We start from the raw sequence: 25,159 nt of genomic DNA on the forward strand, positions 1-25,159 counted from the left end.
TTCATCTTCTGACCAAGTCGCCAACAGGCCTACAGCAATAACTCCAGGAATAATATAGCACGCATGCGTTTTCATCGAAAAAAACAAATAAAGTGGTGCATTCTCTCGATTTGCGTTCTTGACGTCATCTGCATATTTAAATTCTGTACGAAACCAAAAGATGTTATTTGTCGAGAACGGGATATCTGGGAAAAGTAAAACTTTGGATGCATCTATATTTGGATCGTAATTTTAGGCTGATATGGTGCATATATACTGATATGTAGAAAAAATGCTGGGTTTGATTGGAAATGTTTGCAGAATAATAACACACATTATCACATGGTCCATACATGGATATATTGACATAAAACCATCAGGTCAGCACCATCCAGGAGTCCAAGCCCCGCCATACAATCTGGGGTCAGATGCAGGATCTGTATTGGGGAAATTGGCCGGAACCATCGTCTTCTTGTAGTCCTCAAACCGGGCACGCAACTTGGCAACCATGTCTGGCATCTGTTGTGCAAGGTCGTTGTGCTCAGTCGGATCCTCTGAATGGGTATCAGAATGATGTACGTTTTGAGGGAGCCTTTGGCTTTACAAACAATATGGATTTATCTTGATGTTGCGTATTTTTGTAAACATTTTTGGCCATGCCATGTGTATACATAATTGACAGTGTACAGTGTGTGCATGATGATGTCGGGGCAGTCATGTAATAGTTGTCATGTGTTATTGCAGGTTTAAAACCTAAACATAGTAACTCATGTGTTGGAAAACATAGGTATATTATTGTAGTATTAAATAGCTTTATCACGAGGAAAGGTTCAAGTTAAAACTACAGCTGGCCATTTGACAGTGCATATTAACAGGTACTGCATACTGTGTATTATAGAGATATAGGAAGGTCATGAACAGTTAATGTTCAGACATATTTGCATGTCAATGTGTACCTCGAATGTTGAAGAGGTGGATTGGACGATCTCCTTTGGTATAAACTGTCTGTTCAAATATGTCATCCTGAGTCCTGTTCATGGGTCTGTGCCAGCCATCAGGACCTCCAGGGTATCCGAGGATCAGCTTGTAGTCTCCTACTCTGATACACAAGGATGCAGACATAGATACTTTGAACTGGCACTTCTTTACTTTTATGATGATGATTATATTCGGTGCAAATGTTATTGTGTGATACCCCATTTGAATGTGCAAATCGTCCACGAACAGCACAGTACATTAAGATGGCCTCACCACGGATGTCCTATTAGAATTTTTCGTGCTTGTGATACAATCAATTGATTAAATGTTCACAATACCTTATACCAGCATGTCCTTCGACTGGAATTTCAAAATCGTCAATGTTGTAGATGAACTCTGTCCTTGATGAGGGTAGGCCACTTCGAATAGAATCCCAATGACTCATTCCATCGATGTCAGTTTCTACGCCCAACATGCAATAAAGGTTGCAAAACATTTTGTACTACCTTTCCGATGATCTTTTAATGATAATATGTATACAAAAAGACTGATAATTTATAGTAACAAATTCGTCTTTCTCGTTTGTGACTTTGGTCAACGCCTGGTGAAGAAATATAGATGTAAATCTCCTTACCTGGTGTCCCTCCAGCAGCAGATACTAAAGTAGATTTCCAGTCAACGGCGTGGATCATCCTGTTTAGACAAAGAATAACGTCGCATTTACTCTGAAACATCCAGCTAACTTTGCAGTTAAAGTCTAAACAATTTTGGACAAAGTAATCATGCGAACATGCGATATCATTACTGGGTGAACTATACGAATTAAAATAGTTTAGTATACTGTGACATCATCACTGGAACAAATTACTGAACTAAAATAACAAAGTGCGTTCTGCTTTTATTCGGATGAGCTACCCGTCGTATGTAGTCTTTGTCTTCTGGAGTCCCGCACCATACATAAAGGATGCACCCTTCGTCCCTCCCTCCCAGACTGTATGCTTCCCTCCTCTCAGGGGCCAGTTGTTGGCATACCTTTCAAGAGGACCTCCATTCTGAATGAAGATATTTTCATGTGTCATTACATGGCAGAATGGCATTACAGTACATCTCTTGTATGTACTCTGAATGGACAAAGAGACTGTTTAAAAATATGGATTGAGCATTACTTCAATAGACATGTGCACACATAACAGTTCAACATACTTATGCTTAGACAATGTTTTCATGGTTAAATGCAAGATATCACATAGGTAATCTTGACGCTTGTGTGTATAAAATAATGACCAAGGTATTCAAAAGGCGTGATTTTTCATTTTGAACCTAATTCGACAAATTCACACAAATACCACTGCATAAAGAAATCTTCATATGGAGATACTTAAAGGATGCATTTCATACGATACACCGTGGATGTGAACACGGTTTTGTTAATCAAGCCTCCCAATGGTGAAATGAAACAGCTTACATCTGCGGTGAATAGAATGAGAGTATTTTCAAACAAGCCCCGATCCTTCAGGGCCTGGGTAACATTTCCGACCGCCTCATCCAGGGCAGACACCATTCCTGTTTGGAATAATAGTAGTAGATCAGGGCTTTAAGAAGTTATTTCATATGTATTACAATCACATGTATGACAAGAGCTCACGTTGACACACTTGGTAGATGTCTTGCCATTCCAGTGAAACACACAACAAAGCACGTTCAGGCAAGCAAATGGTATAATCAATACTCTAATCATAAGATCCTTACAGACCTAAGAGAGACAACTCTCAGTAGCTAATTCCACCGCTTCTGATAACTGCATATCTAGTGCCTTCGTTGATGTCAATAGTAAATTGATATCATAATCCTTGGAACCATAAACATGATTATCAAAAGGTCTTTTCCAAGAAACAAAATATGCGGGTATCAGACACAAATTAAGCAAAGCAATGAATAGAAAATAGAGGGATAAAGTGCATACCACTATATATTCTTCGTCCTGTGTTGACCACGTTTGGATACATATCCTCATACATCTTGGGGACCTGTGATGTCGTATATTCGTGTACATAAGTTAACAGATGCATCATCAGTTTAACATGTATCTTTGATTGTGAAATATCTGGAATAATCTTTGTACACACCATTCATTTTCACACATAATTATCTCCCTTCGACTGATATTGTTATATCATGTTAGTGGCCAATCCTGATATGACGTGAAACAGGACACCACAAGTATGCACAGAAGGTCGTTGGAACAGCAAGCAGTCTCCTGTTGGTAAGCTTACGATTCTCTCTCTCTCTCCGCCCACCCCTTCTCTCACTCAGTATATTTCCTTGATTTACCATACACTCAGCCTCTAATCTAGGTAGTCAGAATGTAACAGGCACACGTTCTAAATGCTTCTCTGATTACCTCAATAGGCGCATGTACATTCTGATATGGAAGGTACATAAACAGAGGCTGTGAAGCATTATGTTGATGGATGATGTCAACGGCTCTCTGGGCGAACGTAAACTGAAACGGTAATAGGAATGTATACAGTGGAACCAATGAATGTGATTCGTTGTGTTTTCAAATGTGATGAGAAAAAGTATGCTAATGATTGTAGATTGTCAACTAAAACTAACAATGTGTTTCGTCATTGAATACTTACTGCAGAATATACACCGGAATAGTTTCGTGCATGGAGCAGATTATCATGGTAGTCTAGTGAAGGATCCCACCCTGAAAAAATATCAAATATATGTATTAAGAACTAAATTTACACGTACATATCTTCATGGTTCAAACGCAAAACCGTGCATACAACACGCTCCCTTAGTCCACCAAACTGGAATAATACGCACCAGTAGAGTGATTGTAGTAGTCTTCAGCCGCATTGTAGTAGCCAAAGTAAGTATCGAAGCCTCGGTACGTTGGTGTGCACTCCCACTTGCAGAAACCCAGGTGCCATCTAAACGGTAAATATTTACTGATATATTTTATAAATAGATAAACAGAATTTATAACTGGTAGATTAAAATTGTTACTGAGATTGTTCATGGCTGTATCCTTTAAGGGATTTAACGTATTGTATTGTCCTCCTGAGAAGGCCTGTAAGACCTCGTCTTCAAAATGTATTTAATCATGACATGTTATCAATCGTGGAATTATATGTGCTCGATTAATTTATGGCTAAATTTGTCATATTCACCAACGGCTGTTGGACGACGAAAATCGAGTATGGGCCCATACAGGTAGCATTAATGGTCCCATACAGGTAGCATTCATTTGTACTGATAAGTGCCCAATGGTCCCTAGTATGGTGAACTACCTTCATTTGTTGGCGATCTATAGCCCCTTTGTATATTGTAATGTTTTCAACAGTAAAAATGTTTTAGATTTATATGCTAGTTTTACATCTATATCTTGTTTTCATTGTCCTTCGTCGACAGGGTTTTATAATCTAACTTTATGTGTCATGAATGTTCAACTAAATATGGCTGAAATAGTGTCGATGTGACAAAACGTCTTTACTGTTAGACAGTGTTGTTCATTAGTGTAGCATAATACCTACTTTCCGATCATGTGGGTAGCGTAGCCGAGTTTCTTTAATTCCTGCGGCAGGAAGGTATAGTTGAGGGGCACACATACTGCTTGACCAGGGAGCAGTACCTCATGCTGAAAATGAAAGTATATTTGTGAGATGACATTATACATTCAACGTAAAAGAAAACAATCCTTCCCATTTACAAGGTTACAACATGAAGTGAAGCTGTCAAAATGTTTACGGTGGACCTTTGAAGGATGTCTCCATACTTGACGCAGCAGTTACCGAAATGATGTCCAATGCAAATTCTGATTTAGACTTTTGACATAGAATTTTATATTAATGTTACAAAGAAGCAGAAAATAAGATAAAGATAAGAAGGTTTCAAATTTGAGAGATAACCTCTTAGTTAGAACAACAAGGACCACTGGATTGAATGCCTTCTGAAAAATATTTAAATATTGCAAACCAGTGGAATGCTTCGTGTTGGGAATATACGTGTATTCCACTCTGTTGCGATGTCCGACTTGAATCATATTCTGTAGTGTGAACACATTGCTCATTTCTTTTTGTTTACGTGTGGATGCTTATGGATTGTATGCTTTAGATTCATTTCACACACTGCCCTGCAGGCCTGCGGCGTCAGGGTTTTCTTGATCAAACTCAATGTAAACATTTAGATTCACAAGAGAGAATTGGTCTTGGCGACAGATTACATCCTGACTGACGAAGCATTTGCATTCTATCTGACTGTATATTCGTTGATGCAATGAGTACCTTGCATGTATAAGGCCATTTGGTCCTTAATATCGACATTTGGACACTGTTTAATGAATGTTTCATATTCATGAATTATGACCTTACATCAGTTTACAGAACAATGGTTTTACCGCATCAATGTATGTTATTCTTCACTATTTTGTCCATTGTTGGCAAGCCTCTAGAAAATGTATAGGCTTTGATTTTTTCTAGTCACAATATGGCTAATACTTTTTATAAGTATGACGTTTGACATGGGTTTTAGCCTGGCGGTTCATTGATCGTTTAAGCAATATAGAAATTACCTGCATGCCTGCGTGGAATGGATACATTCCACTCATGAAGGCGGTACGGGATCTGAAACAATGCGAGTGTTGATGCTGGTGTAATATTGTAATGCAAGTGTGTTTCCAGCATATCAACAACTTCTGAGCCATGGGCAAAAGGAAGCATGGAAGCCAAATGATAACGTTGGTTTTGGCAGAATATTGTAACATTTGCTGTTTAGCTTTGACAAACTATTATTTACGGCTAAGCTATTATTTAACGATCTCAGTATTGTATGTTTAAACCTTTATTGAACTTTCATGTACATCTACATAACTGCGTGAGTTTTAGTTAGATATCGATATGGTCATTTGCATTGTAATGAAGTTGAGGTAAATAACCGAGCATATATTTACGGGCTGCACAGATTCTGTACATATGCATTTTCGAAGATGATTCCTTCTGTGGCCAGTTTGTCGATGTTTGGGGTCTTCATGTCAGGATTCCGGAAACCAACATCATTCCAACCTGTGCAAATATACGATGTCGCCTCAGCGCTCGGATATATACGCTGTACGACGATATGGTTAATATCTTCAAGACTGGTTACAATGATACAATGTTTTAGATTGTCTTTCACATTAACTCACTTATTAGCAGCCGTATATATATATATATATATATATATATATATATTTATATATATATATCTACACTTACCTAAGTCATCTGCCACGATGAACACGATGTTCGGACGCTGTGCTGATGACAATGATAACAAAGACAGGAACAGAGCAAGGATCATCAGAACCACCATCACTCCTGCATGTCCAGAGAACATGAGACTCATTTCTCCTATCTTCCTATATATAGATTTTGTTGTGTCATAGACAAGACAGCAATAGCACATCTTTATCTCCACTTTGACCTATATGTTTTATTTTTTTGATGCTCGCGTTTGTTAAGAATTAAGTAATAACGATTTACTAGTTTTAGACCGAGTTTGGGAATGTTGCCATCGTACGGTTTTGCTTAGGAATTTGTGTTATAAACATCAGCTCTCTGACCTCGAGCCATGGAATCTGACAACAACCATGTTGTACATTCGTATGCGTTACAAAAACATGCTGACGCGAGTATTTTAACCATCTGTATACTTTCACAACGATAGAAGAACACAACTTACGTGAAGGTCATAACATACAATGCATTGTTCAGAATGCCATGCGGAACAGGTCCAGTGAGCCTCCATGTATGTTGATGTGGATAAATCTAACATCAATCTAGAGATGTGCCAGCAACGTGTAAATTGTCAGTCCGGACCGAACTAAATAGTAATTGTTCTTGGAGCAAAGGACATACATAAACCAAAGTGACTGAGCCTGGTAACTCGTTCTAGCTCCCTTAAACACCAACATATCCTGTAGGTAGAAATATTCTAACCCCATATCCTATATATGTTGCCTGGAGACTACTTGGGTCCCTTAGAGTTTTTCCAATTAATGTAAACTATGATTATGACGAACTCAAAGGAACCACTAAGTTTAGTTCGTAATAATCGTACAGTTCGTTACAATCGTACTTTACTCTTCAGGTACTTGAACTTTGTACACATAGAGGCATCTGAGTCTTTGTCTCCAATTCGTACTTAAGTCTCTCACATACCCTGGCATACATATAGATCCATCATTCTTTGACACGTGATGGCAAAGTGAAGACGCACTGGAAGGCCAACTCAATGTTAGAGATGTCCAGATGTCAACCCTTCTGGGATAAACAAGCAAAATTAGTTTTGATCATTGATAGCAGTACATACGGGCATACTGTATCATCATTGATAGCAGACGTTTCATGGTATGATGTCGTCACCCAACCATCAGTGGCTTGCGTCATCCCAGACCAGTTCCGTGCTGAAGGTATTGGTGTTCTGAAGGGTCATATCTGTGAACTGCGACTCTCAGTAGATTAGATTCCTGAGGATCTCATACATGGTGCATAGATACGTAGGCCCTCCAAGTGGGAACCGTGTTTAGCGTGTATTTCATTACTCCGAAAACCATCCAGAAAGGGTTTTGCACATTGAACCCATGTGGTCAATCAAGCAAACAAAGAGTGACAGAGTGATATTATATATATTTATGACGGTGTAAATGGTGTGTTACATAGGCAGGAAGGTCAAAAGTGCCAATATTGTTGATGTTGGCTTTCACCAAAGTGTTAAACATGGACTTCTTGCGTCACATTGAAAGTGACGTTTAAAATAATGAGCCCACTGTAGGAGGGAAAAGGCGGAGACGATCTGCTTCTCGTAGTCCTGAATTCGGACGATAATTTGGTCAACAATCTCGGGCTTCTCTGTTGCCAGGTTGTAATGCTCAGTGGGATTCGCTGAGTGAGTGAGTGAGTTCAGTTTTAAGCCGCACTCAGCAATATATGAGGTATATGGCGGCGGGAAAGTATCGTGTCTGGACCAGACAATCCAGTGATCAAATCATGAGCATCGATCTACGCAATTGGGAACTGATGACATGTGGCAACCAAGCCATTGACCACCCGATCCCGTTAGTCGCCTCTTACGACAAGCATGGGTTACTGAAGGTACATTCTAACCCTGACCTTCACGGTTGGGATTCGCTGGTGATGAACAAGAGAGTAATATAGTGAGCAAGCGTCGTATCCTGCAAGCGTCGTCGCAAGAAAGCACGATAGCCAAATGATAGTCTTTGATCATGATTTGGAGGATTTTGTTGCCTTCTGTCAAAATACGGACAGTAAGAACCAAACAATGCCCTAGGCAGTTTCATAAAGAAGCTACCAATTTCAAGTGTGGAGTGTATGAATGGGTTTTGAGATTTTAAGGACGCTTAAATTAGCTTTTCAAGGGAGGTTACTCTGATTGTCAGTAACCCACGTTGTGGCATTGCCGAGAGTAGGAGAGACACAACAAAGGCTGGAATGCAGGAATATTCATCATGGCTTTTGACCATTTGAAACATCCATCGTGTGATAGTCTTGGAAGTTACTTTTGTGATCTGGTTATTTAGAGTGTCTTCGTCGCGTTCATGTGGATAAACAGTGGAAGTTTTTACCATACATGCTCTTTGCCATACTCAAGGTGGTCAGTGCAGGGGACTCATGGAACCTTTGGTAAGCGTTTTCAAGTGAACGGTTGAAGTTGACTTCTCAGATTAGAATCCTACAATTTACACGTCGTTTATGGCGTCATCCCTCGTCATTTAAGGCTACACTGTAGGGGGATAGAAACTTGTAAACGAATGTACCAACAACACATCAACTCCAGCAGGTAACTGGTGATTGAATACAGTCGCTATCTGAGTGAGATTCATAGATAACGGTACAAGATACAATGAATATCTGTTTATGGTTAAGGGTCTGGCCAAGATCCGATTGTTTATGGGCCACCTTAGTATGTCAGGATCATTGCGGTTCAGCGTCTGACAACGAATTCTGTTTTTGCAAATGGTTTGATAAACAGCTGCTTCTAAAAGAGCTGCACACGCTTACCCTTTTACGAACACCTGGTTTCATCACTGATGACGTTCATATATAAGACAAAATATTATTTACCTCACGAAGGGTAAAGAAAAAGCCCTGAAACGTTGTGTATACATTAAAGAAGAAGTTGACATCCATAATATTTTGTCTTATATTTAAATACCAACTTCCATATGCCTCTCAAGAACCTACATTCATATACTTGTCACTATGCTCAATAATAATACTTGTCGTCTAGTTGTGGAAACGATGTTGATGCCTCTCACGCAAGTTGGCGACTTTGATGCTAGATTCATATTAACAAGACATTTAAATGTTTGATGCATATGTCTGTTAATATTACAGAATAAAACAAAATGACCGTGGTGACATGTATCCCAGTCGACTCTGCAGGTCGCTGCTCAGAAAGTGCTGGAATCCCACGTGGTTTGTTATCGCACTGCTGATTTCAGAAAATAAATGTTGAATGTATGTAGCGAGCATAACATTGGGAAATACTTACTCACAAAATATTACTGAAATAAGGTTCAAAGTGGAGTTAGATAAACCGCACCGACTCACTGACGTCAGGTATAACTGCTCTTAACTGATCAACAGTAACTCACATAACAGTACATCGTGACGTAAGCACCGTTCGCCACCTTAGATAGGACAAAAATATTCTTTGTTATCTTAAACTAACCTAGAGTCAACGTTATCTCTGAGACATCGCTAGTAAATGCACACTGTGTTGAACCAGACGAAAGGTTGTTCTTATCACCAACTGACAGTGATTGAGAAGCACACGCCCTTGATATATACACATGAACATAAATTTAGCACCACCTGAATCGTAGGACAATCCAAACTTTGGTCTAAACAGGCTATCACATCATAGCCACATACCAAAGTGGGTTGCACATGTAAGAGACAACATCTTCATGCGCACCCCCCACCCCCCTACACAAACACACACACACACACACACACACACACACACACACACACACACACACACACACACACACACACACACACACACACACACACACACACACACACACACACTATCCTAAAAGCCGTGGGTCTCTTTTTCATGAGCTGCATAGGCACTTTGGAGTATGTGCACTACAGTTTGTTGGTTTTGTTGGTTTGTTGTTTTAACGCCTTTATTTGTTTGTTTATTTGTTGTATAGGGCCGCATCTACAAAACGTTCATATCCCTGTAATATTGACCCGTTCATATGAGACAAACGTGCCGACCCACACAGTCCTATTGACAGGAGGATGGTTGTACCACCCAAGCCAGCAGACTAGTGTTTGTGAAGGTCATGTGACTTGTAAGATCAGATAAGAACACTGATGAGATTGAACTCGTGTTCGGACGAGTTTCATTCCCTATTCGATCTTCTGACCAAGTCGCCAACAGACCTACAGAAATAACTGCAGGACTAATAAACGCATGCACCTTGACTTCAAGTGATTATACGTCGTCGAAAATATGACAACGCAAACAAATAAAGTGGTGCATTCTCTCGATTTGTGTCCTTGACTTCATCCTGGGGTTTAAATGCGATATTGTCCTATTCTGTACGAAACCACAAGGATGCTACATGTCGAGAACGGGATATCTGGACAAAATAATGATGCAACGATTATGGAATACTTTTAGATGCCATGAGACCATCCTTCATTCATGCATATATATTTGTATCATAATGTTCGGTGTATATTGTATGGTGTATATATACTGATATGTAGAAGAAATGCTGTGTTGGATTGGAAATGGTTGTAGAAAAAGAACACACATTATCACATGGTCCATACATGGATATATTGACATAAACCATCAGGTTAGCACCATCCAGGAGTCCAAGCGCCTCCATACAATCTGGGGTCAGCTGCAGCATCGTCGCTGGGGAAATTGGCTGGAACCATCGTCTTCTTGTAGTCCTCAAACCGGGCACGCAACTTGGCAACCATGTCCGGCATCTGTTGTGCAAGGTCGTTGTGCTCAGTCGGATCCTCTGAATGGGTATCAGAATGATCTTGATGCTGCGTGTTTTTATAAACATTTTTGGCCATGCCATGTGGATACATAATTGACAGTGTACAGTGTGTGTCTGATGGTGTCGGGGCGGCCATGTAATAGTTGTCATGTGTTATTGCAGGTTTAAAACCTAAACATATTAACCCATGTCTTGGAAAACATAGGTATATGGTTGTGGTATTAACTAGTATAATCAAGTTAAAACTACAGCTGGCCATTTGACAGTGCATATTAACAGGTACTGCATACTGTGTGTTATAGAGATATAGGAAGGTCATGAACTTCAAAGTTCCGACATATTTGCATGTCAATGTGTACCTCGAATGTTGAAGAGGTGGATTGGACGATCTCCTTTGGTATAAACTGTTTGTTCATATTTGTCGTCCTGGGTCCTGTTCATGGGTCTGTGCCAGCCATCAGGACCTCCAGGGTATCCGAGGATCAGCTTGTAGTCTCCTACTCTGATACACAAGGATGCAGACATAGATACTTTGAACTGGCACTTCTTTGATTTTATGATGATGACTATATTCGGTGCAGTTTTAATTGTGTGATACCGCATCTGAGCGAGGTGGTCATTTGAATATGCAAATCGCCCATGAACAGCACAGTACATTAAGATGATCTCTTCACGGATGTTCTATTAGACTTTCAGGTGCATGCGATGTAATCTACTGATTAAATGTTTATAATACCTTATACCAGCATGTCCTTCGACTGGAATTTCAAAATCGTCAATGTTGTAGATGAACTCTGTCCTTGATGAGGGTAGGCCACTTCGAATAGAATCCCAATGACTCATTCCATCGATGTCACTTTCTACGCCCAACATGCAATAAAAAGCAAAACATTTTGTACTAACTTTCCCGTGATCTTTTAATGATACTATATATACAAAAAGACTGATAATTTATAGTAACAAATTCGTCTTTCTCGTTTGTGACTTTGGCCAACACCTGAGAAAGAAATATAGATGTAAATCTCCTTACCTGGTGTCCCTCCAGCAGCAGATACTAAAGTAGATTTCCAGTCAACGGCGTGGATCATCCTGTTTAGACATAGAATAACGTCGCATTTACACTGAACCATGCTGAAATCCAGCTAAGTTTGCAGTCAAAATTTGAACCATTTTGGACAAAGTAAACATGCGACCATGTGATATCATTATTGAGCATTACTGGCTGAACCATACAAATTTAAATAAGTCAGAATACTGTGACATCATAACTGGCACAAAGTACAGAACTAAAGCCACTACGTGTGGTCTGTTTATATCCGGAACAGCTACCCGTCGTATGTAGTCTTTGTCTTCTGGAGTCCCGCACCATACATGAAGGATGCACCCTTCGTCCCTCCCCCTCCCAGACTGTATGCTTCCCTCCTCTCAGGGGCCAGTTGTTGGCATACCTTTAAGAGGACCTCCATTCTAAATGAACATATTTTCATGGGAGAATGGCATTACAGCACATCACTTGTATGTACCCTGGATGGACAAAGCGACTGTTAACATATGGATTTAGCATTGTTTAAATAAACATATGGACACAGAACAGTTCAACATAATTATGCTTAGACAATGTTTTCATGGTTAAGTGTAAAATATTACATAGGCAATCCTAAAGCTTATGTGTGTAAAAACATGATCAAGGTATTCAAAAGCGTGATTTTTCGTTTTGAACCTAATTAGACGAATTCACACAACTACCGTTGCATAAAGAGATCTTCATATGGAGATACTTAGTTGATGCATTACATACCATACACCGTGGATGTGAACACGAATTTGTTAATCAAGCCTCCCAATGATGAAATGAAACAACTTACATCTGCGGTGAATAGAATGAGAGTATTTTCAAACAAGCCCCGATCCTTTAGGGCCTGGGTAACATTTCCGACCGCCTCATCCAGGACAGACACCATTCCTGTTTGGAATAATAGTAGTAGATCAGGGCTTTAAGAAGTTATTTCAGATGTATAATCACATGTATGACAAGAGCTCACGTTGATACACTTGGTAGATGTCTTGCCACTCCAGTGATACACACAGCAAAGCAGATTCAGGCAAGCAAATGTTATAATCAGAACTCTAATCATAGGATCCTTGCACACCTAATGGAGACAACTCTCCATAGCTAATTCCACCGCTTCTGATAACTGCATATCTAGAGCCTTCGTTGATGTCAATAGTAAAGTGATATCATAATCCTTGGAACCATAAACATGATTATCAAAAGGTCTTTTTGCAAGAAACAAAATATGCGGGTATCAGACACAAATTAAGCAAAGCAATGAATAGAAAATAGAGTGATAAAGTGCATACCACTATATATTCTTCGTCCTGTGTTGACCACGTTTGGATACATATCCTCATACATCTTGGGGACCTGTGATGTCGTATATTCGTGTACATAAGTTAACAGATGCATCATCAGTTTAACATGTATCTTTGATTGTGAAATATCCTGTAATAATCTTTCAAGACCCCACTCATTTTCACACACAATTATCTCCCTTCGACTGATATTGTTATATCATGTTAGTGGCCAATGCTGTGATATGACGTGAAGTTTAGTACCAAGTATGTACAGAAGGTCGTTGGAACAGTAAGTGTCGAATGTTGGTCAGATTCCCCTCTCTCTCTCTTCTTTTATACTCCACGAACCCCTCCTCTCACTCAGTATATTTCCTTGATTTACCATACACTCAGCCTCTAATCTAGGTAGTCAGAATTAAACAGGCACACGTTCTAAATACATATCTGATTACCTCAATAGGTGCATGTACATTCTGATATGGAAGGTACATAAACAGAGGCTGTGAAGCATTATGTTGATGGATGATGTCAACTGCTCTCTGGGCGAATGTGAACTGAAACGGAAATAGGAATGAGTAAAGTGAAACCAGTGAATGCCAGTTGTCAAAGTTTTAGATTTGAAGAGAAAGAGTATGCATTTTGAAGAATACCGTAGATAGTCAACTGAAACTTGAATACTTACAGCAGAATATACACCAGAATAGTTTCTTGCATGGAACAGATTATCATGGTAGTCTAGGGAAGGTTCCCACCCTGATAAAACATGAAATATATGGATTGTGAACTGTTTTACACCTGTGTTCATATCTTCATGGTTCAAACTGAGACCACAATACACCTAAATATGATCCCTTAACACCTAAAACCGGAATAATACGCACCAGTAGAGTGATTGTAGTAGTCTTCAGCCGCATTGTAGTAGCCAAAGTAAGTATCGAAGCCTCGGTACGTCGGGGTGCACTCCCACTTGCAGAAACCCAGATGCCATCTACATAATGATACACATGAAGCTTATGCTGTTTAGAAATGACAGTTACATACAATCACATGTACTCTTATAACAACAGGAGATGCCTGGAAGTAACTAAAGAGATGCTAGTTTTAGTAATAGTTGTAGACCACAGAAACACGGCACCGCAGTAAATCGGAAACACATTACAACCGGTGCAAGTGCTTTAATAAGCTATTTAAAAAAAAGTGTTTTCCCAAACAGTTGGTCATGTTCTATAATAATTCCACTGCATAAGAACTGTGACCGGAGTGACCTAGACAACTCCAGGGGTATTTCTTTTATGAGCTTTCTAGGAAAAGTGTTTACAACAATAATAAATGATATAATTTCTAAATGGGCGAACATGCGTGATAAAATTCCTGAATTTCAAGATGGTTTTAGAAATACTTATTCCACATCAGATCATATATTTACTCTTTATGCACTTATCCAAAAGACTTTGTCACGACGAAAGCATAAATTGTTTGTAGCATTTGTAGATTTAAAAAAAGCTTTTGATTCAGTTGACCGCTCAAAGCTATGGAAATGTCTTCGGAAAGCTGGACTACGGGGAAAATGTTTGTTATTATAAAAACAATATATTGTAATGTGAGGTCATGTGTTCGTGGCAGGAGGGTGAAACAGATTTCTTTGATTGTCCTTTGGGTTTAAGACAAGGCTGTATTCTGAGTCCTGTCTTTTTTTCACTTTTCATTCATGAATTATATATTGAAATAGCTTCAAATGGTACATATGGTATCCAAATGTTTCCAGACCTAATAGAAGTTTTGATGTTACTTTTTGCAGACGATGCCATTTTAGTGTCAGATACTGTGGTTGGGTGAGTGAGTTAGTGAGTTTGGTTTTACGCCGCTTTTAGCAATATTCCAGCTATATCACGGCGGGGGACACCAGAAATGGGCTTCACACATTGTACCCATGTGGGGAATCGAACACGGGTCTTCGGCGTGACGAGCGAACGCTTTAACCACTAGGCTACCCCACCGCCCTACTGTGGTTGGTCTCCAAGACAACTAAATATTCTATATGCATACACAAAAGAATGGAAATTATCAGTGAATCTAGATAAAACTAAAATTGTGATCTTTAGGAAAGGTGGTCCAATAGCGCTGAAAGAAAGATGGTTAGTTAATCAATGTAGTGGATCATTATTCATATTTAGGAATCTGGTTTTCACACACAATGAACTTGAAAAATGTAAAATTTATCACTGCGTGCAAAGAAAGCTTTAATAAGTGTAATGTATATTGTCCACAATGTTGGAACCATGTCACCTAATATATTCTTTAAGCTCTTTGATACCCAGATACAACCAATTATATTATATGGCTCGGAAGTATGGGGATTTTTAGCAGGATGAATGTTTGGAGAAGGTCCATTTATTAGCATGTTTAAAAACTCTTTGTGTTGGATCCTCTACACAAAATTGTATGTCATATGGTGAATGTGGTAGATACCCATTATATATTAATTCCCAAATTAGATGTTTAAAATATTGGTTCAAACTTCTTCACATGCACGAACAACGTCTTCCCAAAAATAGCTTATAACATAGCTTATAATAGGATATTTCATTTAGATAGCATGGGGAATATTACATGGGTATCACATATAAGGACTCTTCTATTTTCCCATGGTTATGGTTTTATATGGTTATGTCAGTCAGTTGGAAGTGTAGACAAGTTTCTTAAAGAATTTAGAACTCGGTCTGTTCATATGTTTTACCAGGAATGGCATTCCACTTTAGAAGATAGTTCACGATATGCTCATTACAAAACTTTCAAGACCTTACTTCAACCAGAAATATATACTCCCCATCAAAAGTAAGACTCACTATTGAGAATGTAGCCACTTACTGCAGTCAACTGTTCTGAACTAAATTTTGTAAAATAATCCATACAGTTTAAAGGTATTGTTATAGATGCGCTGATGTATGTATGTAAAACAAATTCGTGACGTTGAAAAGTTTATTGTCATGTGTTCAATAAATAATGAAACTCATGCACGATTTACATAACATATACGATATTTGGACATGCTTTTCAGCAATTTGATGCATGATTCTCGTGCAATTAATCTGCATAAGGTTTCCCCAAGATAGTGGAGAAATTCAGTTTCGTTGTAACCTTATGTACATACATAACATATAGCGATTGATTTAAGCGAGTCTAAACTTTTGATGGGTAGTATATATATCAATAATCCTCACGACGGAAAATTTAACGAAACATTTTATCAAATATCGGCTAGGTTTATTAGACTTGTTTGTAAATGCAAAATCCATTGCAAAATCGAAACGAATCTGTCAATTATGCGATATAGAAACAGAAAATTAAATTCACTTTATGTTCGTGTGTCCATTTTATAGTGACCTTCGAAAGAAATATATTAAAGATTATTTGATAGGGATGCCGCCAATGAAAGCTTTCGTATATATTTTAACGACTAAGAACGAATCCCATATATTAAACCTTTCGCTATATATCAAACATGCACTAATTAAGAGAAGTGTTTAAAGAACGTGTTACTTCCTGTGTGTAACAGTATGATGTGTACATACTCTTTTGTATATGGGCCGGAGGCCTTTGGTACAATAAATCTCTTGACTTTGACTTTGACAGTAGATGTTACAAGCGCTATAGGGGTGATATGGGAAGTTTCAATGGTGACGTAATGGTATCAGGAGAGCGTAATATAATAATTACTCACTCGCCGGGAGAGTACTATACCAGGTACATGAGACACCCATATGATATTTGAGAAAGTCTTTCCCACTCTTACTCTGGCCAAGTTCAGCCAGTGATGTTGACGTACATTTCTCCCAATCATGTACCAAACATGTTCAGTCGGAGAGGTGTTTGAGGTAATTGCTGGCTTTAATATTATGCTGCTGGAGGTGAGCATTGACGTTTCGTGGACGGTGATCACGGGCATAGTGGTCCAGATAGACAAAACGTAGACTCACACGCCTTACAATTGTCAACATGTTGTCCCGACAGTACTGTTTAGTGTATTCCTTCTGCAATATAGACTTCGCTCCGCTCAGTCATGGCGATACCAACCCACACCATTACTTATCCACCTCTAAATCCGTCGGGATGTCTCACATTTGGTTGGTTTCGGTTCATCTTGCATTGCTGTTGGTGACCATGGACGCCCTGAACGGGCTTGATTGTCAACAGTATTGCTACCCGTCTATAGTCTACTTTTCACAGACTGTGAAACATACGCGATAAATGATTGATACTGTACAGTGTGCTGTGTACAGTTAACCTTCTTGCCAATTAAGTTTATTATCAACATTGTCGTGATACTTCTTAGAATTAACATTCACATTGTATGGTCCCCTATTTTCCTTGAAGGTTCTTTGGTGAACCTAACAATGACACCTCTTCCTGCGCTCACACCACAGTAACTAACATGCCTTGACTCAATCTGCACTTGTGTATCTAGAATGACAAATGTTTTCTCCCACTCAAAGAAACCAAGGTGAATCTCAAATGATAGTGTACATAATGAATGTACGTACCTTGATGCGTGTGAAATGAAAACTGGTCACCTTGAAGAACAAATGTAGGTTTAGTTGTGGACGTCTATCCTGTAATGTGTTTTTTTCTAATCCAAGTGTGACATATTTTTTCTTTCGTGCAGCATTATACCTACTTTCCAATCATGTGCGTAGCGTAGCCGAGTTTCTTTAATTCCTGCGGCAGGAAGGTATAGTTGAGGGGCACACATACTGCTTGACGAGGGAGCAGTACCTCATGCTGAATATAAATGTGTATTTGTGAGATGACATTCTACATTTAACGGAAAGGAAATCAAATCCTTCCTTTACATGTTACGTTTGATCAAGGCTACAAGGCCTCAGTAAGGATGGCAAAATGTTTATGATAGATCTGGGGATGATATCTCCATATTCGAGACCAGAATGCTGTCCGATGCAAATCCCGATTTAGACTTTTGACATTCGTATTTTGTATTAATTTTCCTAACTGAAGCTTTTATGAAGAAACAGAAAATAAGATATAAAGAGGACATTTCAAATCTACGTGATAACCTATAAAGTAGAACAACCACGTCCACAGCGCAGAATGTCTTCTGAGGACTTTAAAATATTGCACACCTGTGGAATGCTTCCTGCGGAATAAATGTTATACCACTTGTAGATATTACCTTTTGTCTAGTCACAATGTGGCTGAAATGTTTTAGAAGCATGACCTTTGATATCGTATTTAACCTTGCGGCTCATCAACACTGACCGTGTAAGCAATTTAGAAATTACCTGCATGCCTGCGTGGAATGGATACATTCCACTCATGAAGGCGGTACGAGATCTGAAACAATGACTTTTGATGCTGGTGTAATGTCGTAATGCGAAGTTTATTTCCGGCATCCTAACAACTCCTCTGGAGCCATGGGCAAAAGGAAGAATTGACGCCAAATGTCAATTGACTTTGACAGAAGTTTGTAACAGTTGCAGTTCTGCTATCATTTAATGCTCTCTCAATTAATGTTTAAACCGTTATTGAACTTTCATGCACATCTACAGAACTGCGTGAGTTTTAGTTCATGAGTGAAGAGAATTTAACACAATTAGTTAAAGTAGTGTGGAAAATATCTATTTAGTCATTTGCATTGTACATGAACGGAACATATATTTACGGGCTGCACAGATTCTGTACATATGCGTTTTCGAAGATGATTCCTTCTGTGGCCAGTTTGTCGATGTTTGGGGTCTTCATGTCAGGATTCCGGAAACCAACATCATTCCAACCTGTGTAAATACGCGATATCGCCCGGATATTTCTTCTTGTCAAATCTCCTTTATATCTGCACAAGATCTTTCGCCGTTCAACTGCTCTTCAGGTGTATAATGAAAGCTGAGTGTCGTCATAGGCGACACATAACGGTAATAGCTATGTCGTCATCATGCATATGACGTTAAGCAGTTAGTGACAATAGCGGGAGACGTAAAACGTAGCCATGGGTGACAGTAAGGTTACGTTTGTGACGTCATCGTGTTTTGACGTCATAGTTAAAAACAATAGTGGTGGACGTGTATGCATTATGGTTTCAGTGCACAAATACATTCTAAGTTACATTGAGAAAGTTACAAAATTATACTTTTGAATTAAGTTTAGGTTTAAACAGCCTTATGAACATTTGTTCTTTTTCCATCCGTAATTGTTTATCATTGTTAAACAATTAATAAAACGGAAAGATAGTAAACTGGCCATTCCCGCATTCATCAATGTGTTTGATTACACTTATACATCGCACATTTGGATCTCGAATTTGTTGTCTGTGTACAGTGACTCGGTCCTTTAGTTGCATTCCAGTTTCTCCAATATAATGCTCACCACATCCCGCACATGTTAAAACATATATAACATTTTTGCTGCGGCAATTCATGTTGGTTTTGATAGTAAATAGTTTGTCTTCACAAAATGTAAATTTACAGTCTTCAGTTATGATTGAACAAGTTCCACATCGAGGTGTGTAACATTTTGTTACACTGACAGCGTTTATATCTTATGAATATTTAGATGGACCAAGGATTTGTTTTAGTGTTTTAGGCTGCCTAGTGCTTCGTATAAATTTAGCCTTGGATAAACCTTTTTTCATAGTTTCACTTTTATACAAAATTGGAAGATTTGCTTTTATAATGGGCACAATTGTACAGTTATTAGGATTGTAGGTACAAAAAATGGAACAATGTCCACCTCTGTATTTTGTTTCTTTTGTTTGCATAAGTATGTCTCTTGGAAGTGTTACTGCTTTATAAACGGCATTTTCAACTACCCCACGTGGATATCCTTGTAGTTGAAGATACGTCTTCAATTCTTCTAATCTCTCACTTCTTGTGTCCACATCCGAAACAATGGTACACACTCTTCTTGCCATTGCATATGGAATATTTATTTTAGTGTGCCGTGGGTGACATGAAGTGAATTGCAGGTACTCATGCGTGTCCGTCGGCTTGTAGTAAATATCCATATTCAGTTGGTCACCTTGCTTTATAATTTTTACTTCCAAAAATGAAATCTCATTATGATCGAACTCCATGGTGAATGGCATCAAAGGATGGATCGAGTCAAGAATATTCCAAAAAATAATTTAATTCTTCCACAGTTGAATCCAAATAAGAAAGCAGTCGTCCAGATATCTTCTCCATGTTTCACGAATATGTTTTGCTGTATTTTTATCCATCAATTTTGCTACTTTGGAATATAACAATTCTTCTATATATCCCATCCCCAGAGTAGCGTATGTAGGTGCTACTTTTGTTCCCATGGCTGTGCCGTTCATTTTCTTATGAAACTTGTTGTTGAAATAACAGGTATTATTTTCCAGAATACATTTCAAATATTCCATGATGAACTTATTTATGAAATTGCAGTCAATAGCATCAATATGCTTATTTAGCCAATACTGTACCGTTTCAAGTCCTAGATCATGAGGTACATTAGTGTACAGACTTTTCACGTCAAAGGTTACCAGAACAGCATCCGTAGGTATGACCTCGGGCAGGTGACTTAAAAAGTCTATGTCATCTCGAAGAAAACTTGGAACCTTCTTTGTGAGTGGTTTCAAAATGATATCTATGAAGTTACTTAAACGTTGTGTAGGCCTATTCGGGCCTCCAGCGATAGGTCTAAATGAAAGGTCTTTGGGGTTCTTTATTTCCACATATTCACAATTCTGTTCCATTATTGCTGAGTTAATTTCTTGACTTTTGTGTATTTTGGGTAGACCATAAAAGTTGGCAGTATGGGGATTGTAATTTAATAAATAATCTTGTTCCTTTTCGTGGAGCTCATCAGAATAATGTTTTACGTGCTTTTTTATTTTCTTCACCACATCATCTTCCTGGTCGTCAGTTTCCAGATAGAATTCCTCGTTATGTAATAATTCATTCACTTTGGTTTCATAGAATTCCGAATCCATAATAACCACTGCTCCACCTTTATCAGCCTCTTTGATTACAATAGAATGATCGTTTTTAATTGTTGTCAGTGCTTCTCTCTCCTCAAACGATAAATTGTGTCTCACTCTTTTGGAATTATTTAATGGTAAAGTCTCGATAGCATATATAAATTCATATAGATGCTTGTCTCTGTTTCGCTTAGGATTAAACATACTTTTGTTTCTCACAAAGGGACGATTAGATACGTGACTTACGTTTGGTGTCACAGCATTCTGGGAGTTGACCATGTCATCCTTTTCAGAAGCTTCAAAGTATTCCATAAGTCTCAGTCGTCTACAACAATGATGTTTATCTACTTTCAATTCTTCTTTGTTCTGCTTAAGTGTTGGCGTAAATTTCAAACCTCGTTTATGTAAACTGATTTCCGTATTTGTTAATTTCCGTTTGGATCGATTGATTATTTTAGGATCAATTCGTGTATCCTTGGGCTTTTCTGGATACTGCCTCTATCTGTATCTGTTTCTTTGGTGGCTGTAATAGTTTAAATTATGGTAGGTTTCATAGTTTTCGTTGGGATGGTTCCTGCTTCTGTTTTGTGGCCGTATGTTTTCTTCAAAACGGGGGTTCAACATCCCATAAGATTCTTCACCTCGATGATGAAAATCAACCTTTTCCCTTTGTGGATAGGTGTTGGGGTGATGGTTACTATATCGTCCACTTCTGGGTTTCCTTGGATTCAAGTCCATCTGATTTTCTTCTTTACGTTTATTGCATTTATCACTTTCCTCTGACTGACCTCGGTATAACGGTCGCTTCACGCCACCCTCCAATACATTTGCTAGGGTTTTGAGCTGCAGGGTTTTTGGTTTTCCTTGTTACCGTAGGTCGGGTAGTGTTGTTTCTTTTTTCTTTACATAATTCTTTTCTTTGCAATATTTCTCCGCATATGAGTCACCCGCATATGTGTTACCCGCGGCACACTAAAATATATATTCCATATGCAATGACAAGAAGAATGTGTACTGTTGTTTCGGATGTGGACACAAGAAGTGCAAGATCAGAAGAATTGAAGACGTATCTTCAACTACAAGGATATCCACGTGGGGTAGTTGAAAATGCCGTTCATAAAGCAGTAAAAGTTCCAAGAGAGACACTTATGAAAACAAAAGAAACAAAATACAGAGGTTGACATTCTTCCATTTGTTTGTACCTACAATCTTAATAACTGTACAATTATGCCCATTATAAAAGCAAATCTTCCAATTTTGTATAAAAGTGAAACTATGAAAAAAGGTTTATCCAAGGATAAATATATACGAAGCACTAGGCAGCCTAAAAATCTAAAACAAATCCTTTGTTCATCTAAATATTCATAAGATATAAACGCTGTCAGTGTAACAAAATGTCACATACCTCGATGTGGAACTTGTTCAATCATAACTGAAGAAATGTAAGCAAACACATTGATGAATGCGGGAATGGCCAGTTTACTATATTTCCGTTTTATTAATTGTTTAACAATGATAAACAATTACGGATGGAATAAGAACAAATGTTCAAAAGGCTGTTTAAACCTAAGCTTAATTCAAAAGTATAATTTTGTTACTTTCTCAATGTAACTTAGAATGTATTTGTGCACTGAAACCATAATGCATACACGTCCACCACTATTGTTTTTAACTATGACGTCAAAACACGATGACGTCACAAACGTAACCTACTGTCACCCATGGCTACGTTTTACGTCTCCCGCTATTGTCACTAACTGCTTAACGTCATACGCATGATGACGACATAGCTATTACCGTTATGTGTCGCCTATGACGACACTCAGCTTTCATTATACACCTGAAGAGCCGTTGAACGGCGAAAGATCTTGTGCAGATATAAAGGAGATTTGACTAGAAGAAATATCTTTACATATATTTTATATATGTATTGCTTATACACCTGCAGAAATCACTTGTTTACACACACACACACACACACACACACACACACACACGCACGCACGCACGCACACACACGCACACACGCACACACACACACTTACCTAAGTCATCTGCCACAATGAACACGATGTTCGGACGCTGTGCTGATGACAATGATAACAAAGACAGGAACAGAGCAAGGATCATCAGAACCACCATCACTCCTGCATGTCCAGGGAACATAAGACTCTGTTCTACTATCTTCCTATTTATAGATTTTGTTGTGTCATAGACAAGACTGCAATAGCATATCTATATCTCTATTCTGACCTACTTGTTTTATTCTTTAGAAATTAAGTAATAACGATTCACTAGTTTTAGACCAATTTGGGAAATGTTGGCAATAGTACAGTTTTGCGTAGGCTTTTTTTTGTGAAACAGTTATAAACATCATTTCTCTGACCACGAGTCAAGGAATATTACAAAGACCATGTTGTACATTTCAATCCGATACACAAAAAATGCTGCCGCGAGCACTTTAACCATCTGTAGACTTTCACAACGATAGAGAAGTCAACATACGTGAAGGTCAGGACATGCACTCCATTGCACAGAATGCCATGCGGCACAGGTTCTGTTAGCCTACATGTATGTTGATGTGGAAAAATCTAACATCAATCTAGAGATGTAAATTATCAGTCTTGGCCGAACTAAATAGTAATTGTTCTTATCCAGCATAAACCAAAGTCACTGAGGCTGGCATCTTGTTCCAGCTACTTTAAAAACCAACATCTGCTGTAGGTAAAAACATTCTAACCCGGAATCACAACTGGACCATAACAGAAAGGAAGCATATTTGACATCATTTCGTATATATTTTGTCTGGAGACTGCTTGGGTCCCTTAGGGTTTTCCCAATTATTGCAAGTTAAGATTTTGACGAACTAAAGGGACACTTATTTTAGTTCGTTTTAAGCTAGTTCGGTATACGCATTTCGATTAAACTATACAATCGGACAGGTTACTGTTCAGGTAAACCCCTTGAACTTTGTACACAAGGTATCTGACTCTTTGTTTCCATTTCGTACATAAGTCTCCAAAGTAAACTGGCATACACATAGAATTTATGACACGTGATGGCAAGTGAAGACGACCAGAAAGGCCAACTCAGTGTTAGGCATGTCAAGATGTCCCCACTTCTTGGTTAGAGCAGTACAATTACTATTAATCATTTGTAGCACTACGTGTCGGCATCCTGTACCATCATTGTTAGTACATGTTCTTGAATATTCATTGGAGGAGATCGTAACATAAAGTTACTAGTTATGGTATGATATCCTCACCCAACTATCAGGACTGAAGGTATTGATGTTTTGAAGCGTTGCATCTGTAAACTGTTACTGTCAGCAGGGAGTGAGTGAGTTTTTGTTTTACGCCGCTTTTAGCAATATTCCAGCAATATCACTGGGGACACCAGAAATGGGCTTCACATGCTGTACCCTATTGGGGAATCGAGCCCGCGTCTTCGGCGTGACGAGCGAATGCTTTAACCACTGAGCTACCCCACCGTCCTGTCAGCAGGGAAGGACAGCTGAGATAAGTACATGTAGTTGTAAAGGGTAGTAGTGAGGAAAATCAGATTAGGTCCTGAGGATCTCATACACGGAGAGTGAATACGTAGGCCATTCCTAGTGGGAACCATATGCAGTGAGTATATTATTACTCGCAGAACCATCCAAAATGGGGTTCGTACATTGAACCTGTATGGTCAATCCAGCAAACAAAGAGTGATAGAGTGATATATAAGTATATTTATGACAATGGAAATGGTGTGTTACATAGGCAAGAAGGTCTAACGTGACAATATCTTTGCTGTTGACTTTCACCAAAGTGCTAAACATGGACTTTTTGTGTCACATTTAAAGT

General features: G+C 38.7%; 2 protein-coding genes across 3 annotated transcripts; both read right to left on the reverse strand.

Annotated features, from left to right (window-relative positions):
• Positions 1–324: 324 nt before the first annotated feature.
• On the reverse strand, positions 325–7,348 carry LOC124257504 (arylsulfatase B-like). Of its 2 annotated transcripts, XM_046691583.1 has the most exons (15): positions 7,318–7,348; positions 6,222–6,323; positions 5,918–6,029; positions 5,540–5,591; positions 4,503–4,606; positions 3,793–3,899; positions 3,600–3,670; positions 3,359–3,460; positions 2,921–2,984; positions 2,423–2,520; positions 1,873–2,009; positions 1,592–1,650; positions 1,296–1,419; positions 936–1,078; positions 325–533 (listed from the first exon to the last, which is right to left on the reverse strand). In XM_046691583.1, the coding sequence occupies exons 1-15, from the start codon at positions 7,334–7,336 to the stop codon at positions 361–363; spliced, it is 1,467 nt and encodes a 488-aa protein (XP_046547539.1). In that variant the 5' UTR covers positions 7,337–7,348; the 3' UTR covers positions 325–360. The 2 variants fall into 2 exon arrangements, with proteins under 2 accessions (XP_046547539.1, XP_046547541.1); XM_046691585.1 differs by lacking the exon at positions 7,318–7,348 and having other exon boundaries at positions 6,222–6,369.
• Positions 7,349–10,815: 3,467 nt separating this feature from the next.
• On the reverse strand, positions 10,816–23,479 carry LOC124257505 (arylsulfatase B-like). Its single transcript, XM_046691586.1, is given in 16 exon segments — positions 10,816–11,023; positions 11,365–11,507; positions 11,742–11,865; positions 12,036–12,094; positions 12,335–12,402; positions 12,405–12,452; positions 12,455–12,472; positions 12,871–12,968; positions 13,367–13,430; positions 13,813–13,914; positions 14,043–14,113; positions 14,242–14,348; positions 18,036–18,139; positions 18,658–18,709; positions 19,038–19,149; positions 23,357–23,479. Coding segments are annotated over 16 exon segments (1,464 nt in total). The 5' UTR covers positions 23,478–23,479; the 3' UTR covers positions 10,816–10,850.
• Between the last annotated feature and the right edge of the window lie 1,680 nt (positions 23,480–25,159).

The sequence above is a fragment of the Haliotis rubra genome, unplaced genomic scaffold (genome assembly GCF_003918875.1).
Source record: "Haliotis rubra isolate DU_JTF1 unplaced genomic scaffold, ASM391887v1 Scf662, whole genome shotgun sequence".
Classification (NCBI taxonomy): Eukaryota; Metazoa; Mollusca; class Gastropoda; order Lepetellida; family Haliotidae; genus Haliotis; species Haliotis rubra.

Coding starts and splice junctions, on each gene's coding strand:
- LOC124257504 (XM_046691585.1), bottom strand. CDS start 6,351: ATGAGTCTCATGTTCTCTGGACATGCAGGAGTGATGGTGGTTCTGATG. Junction 5,592..5,917: donor GTACAGAATCTGTGCAGCCC/GTAAATATATGC, acceptor GCATTGTTTCAG/ATCCCGTACCGCCTTCATGA. Junction 1,420..1,591: donor TGCTGCTGGAGGGACACCAG/GTAAGGAGATTT, acceptor TGTTGGGCGTAG/AAACTGACATCGATGGAATG.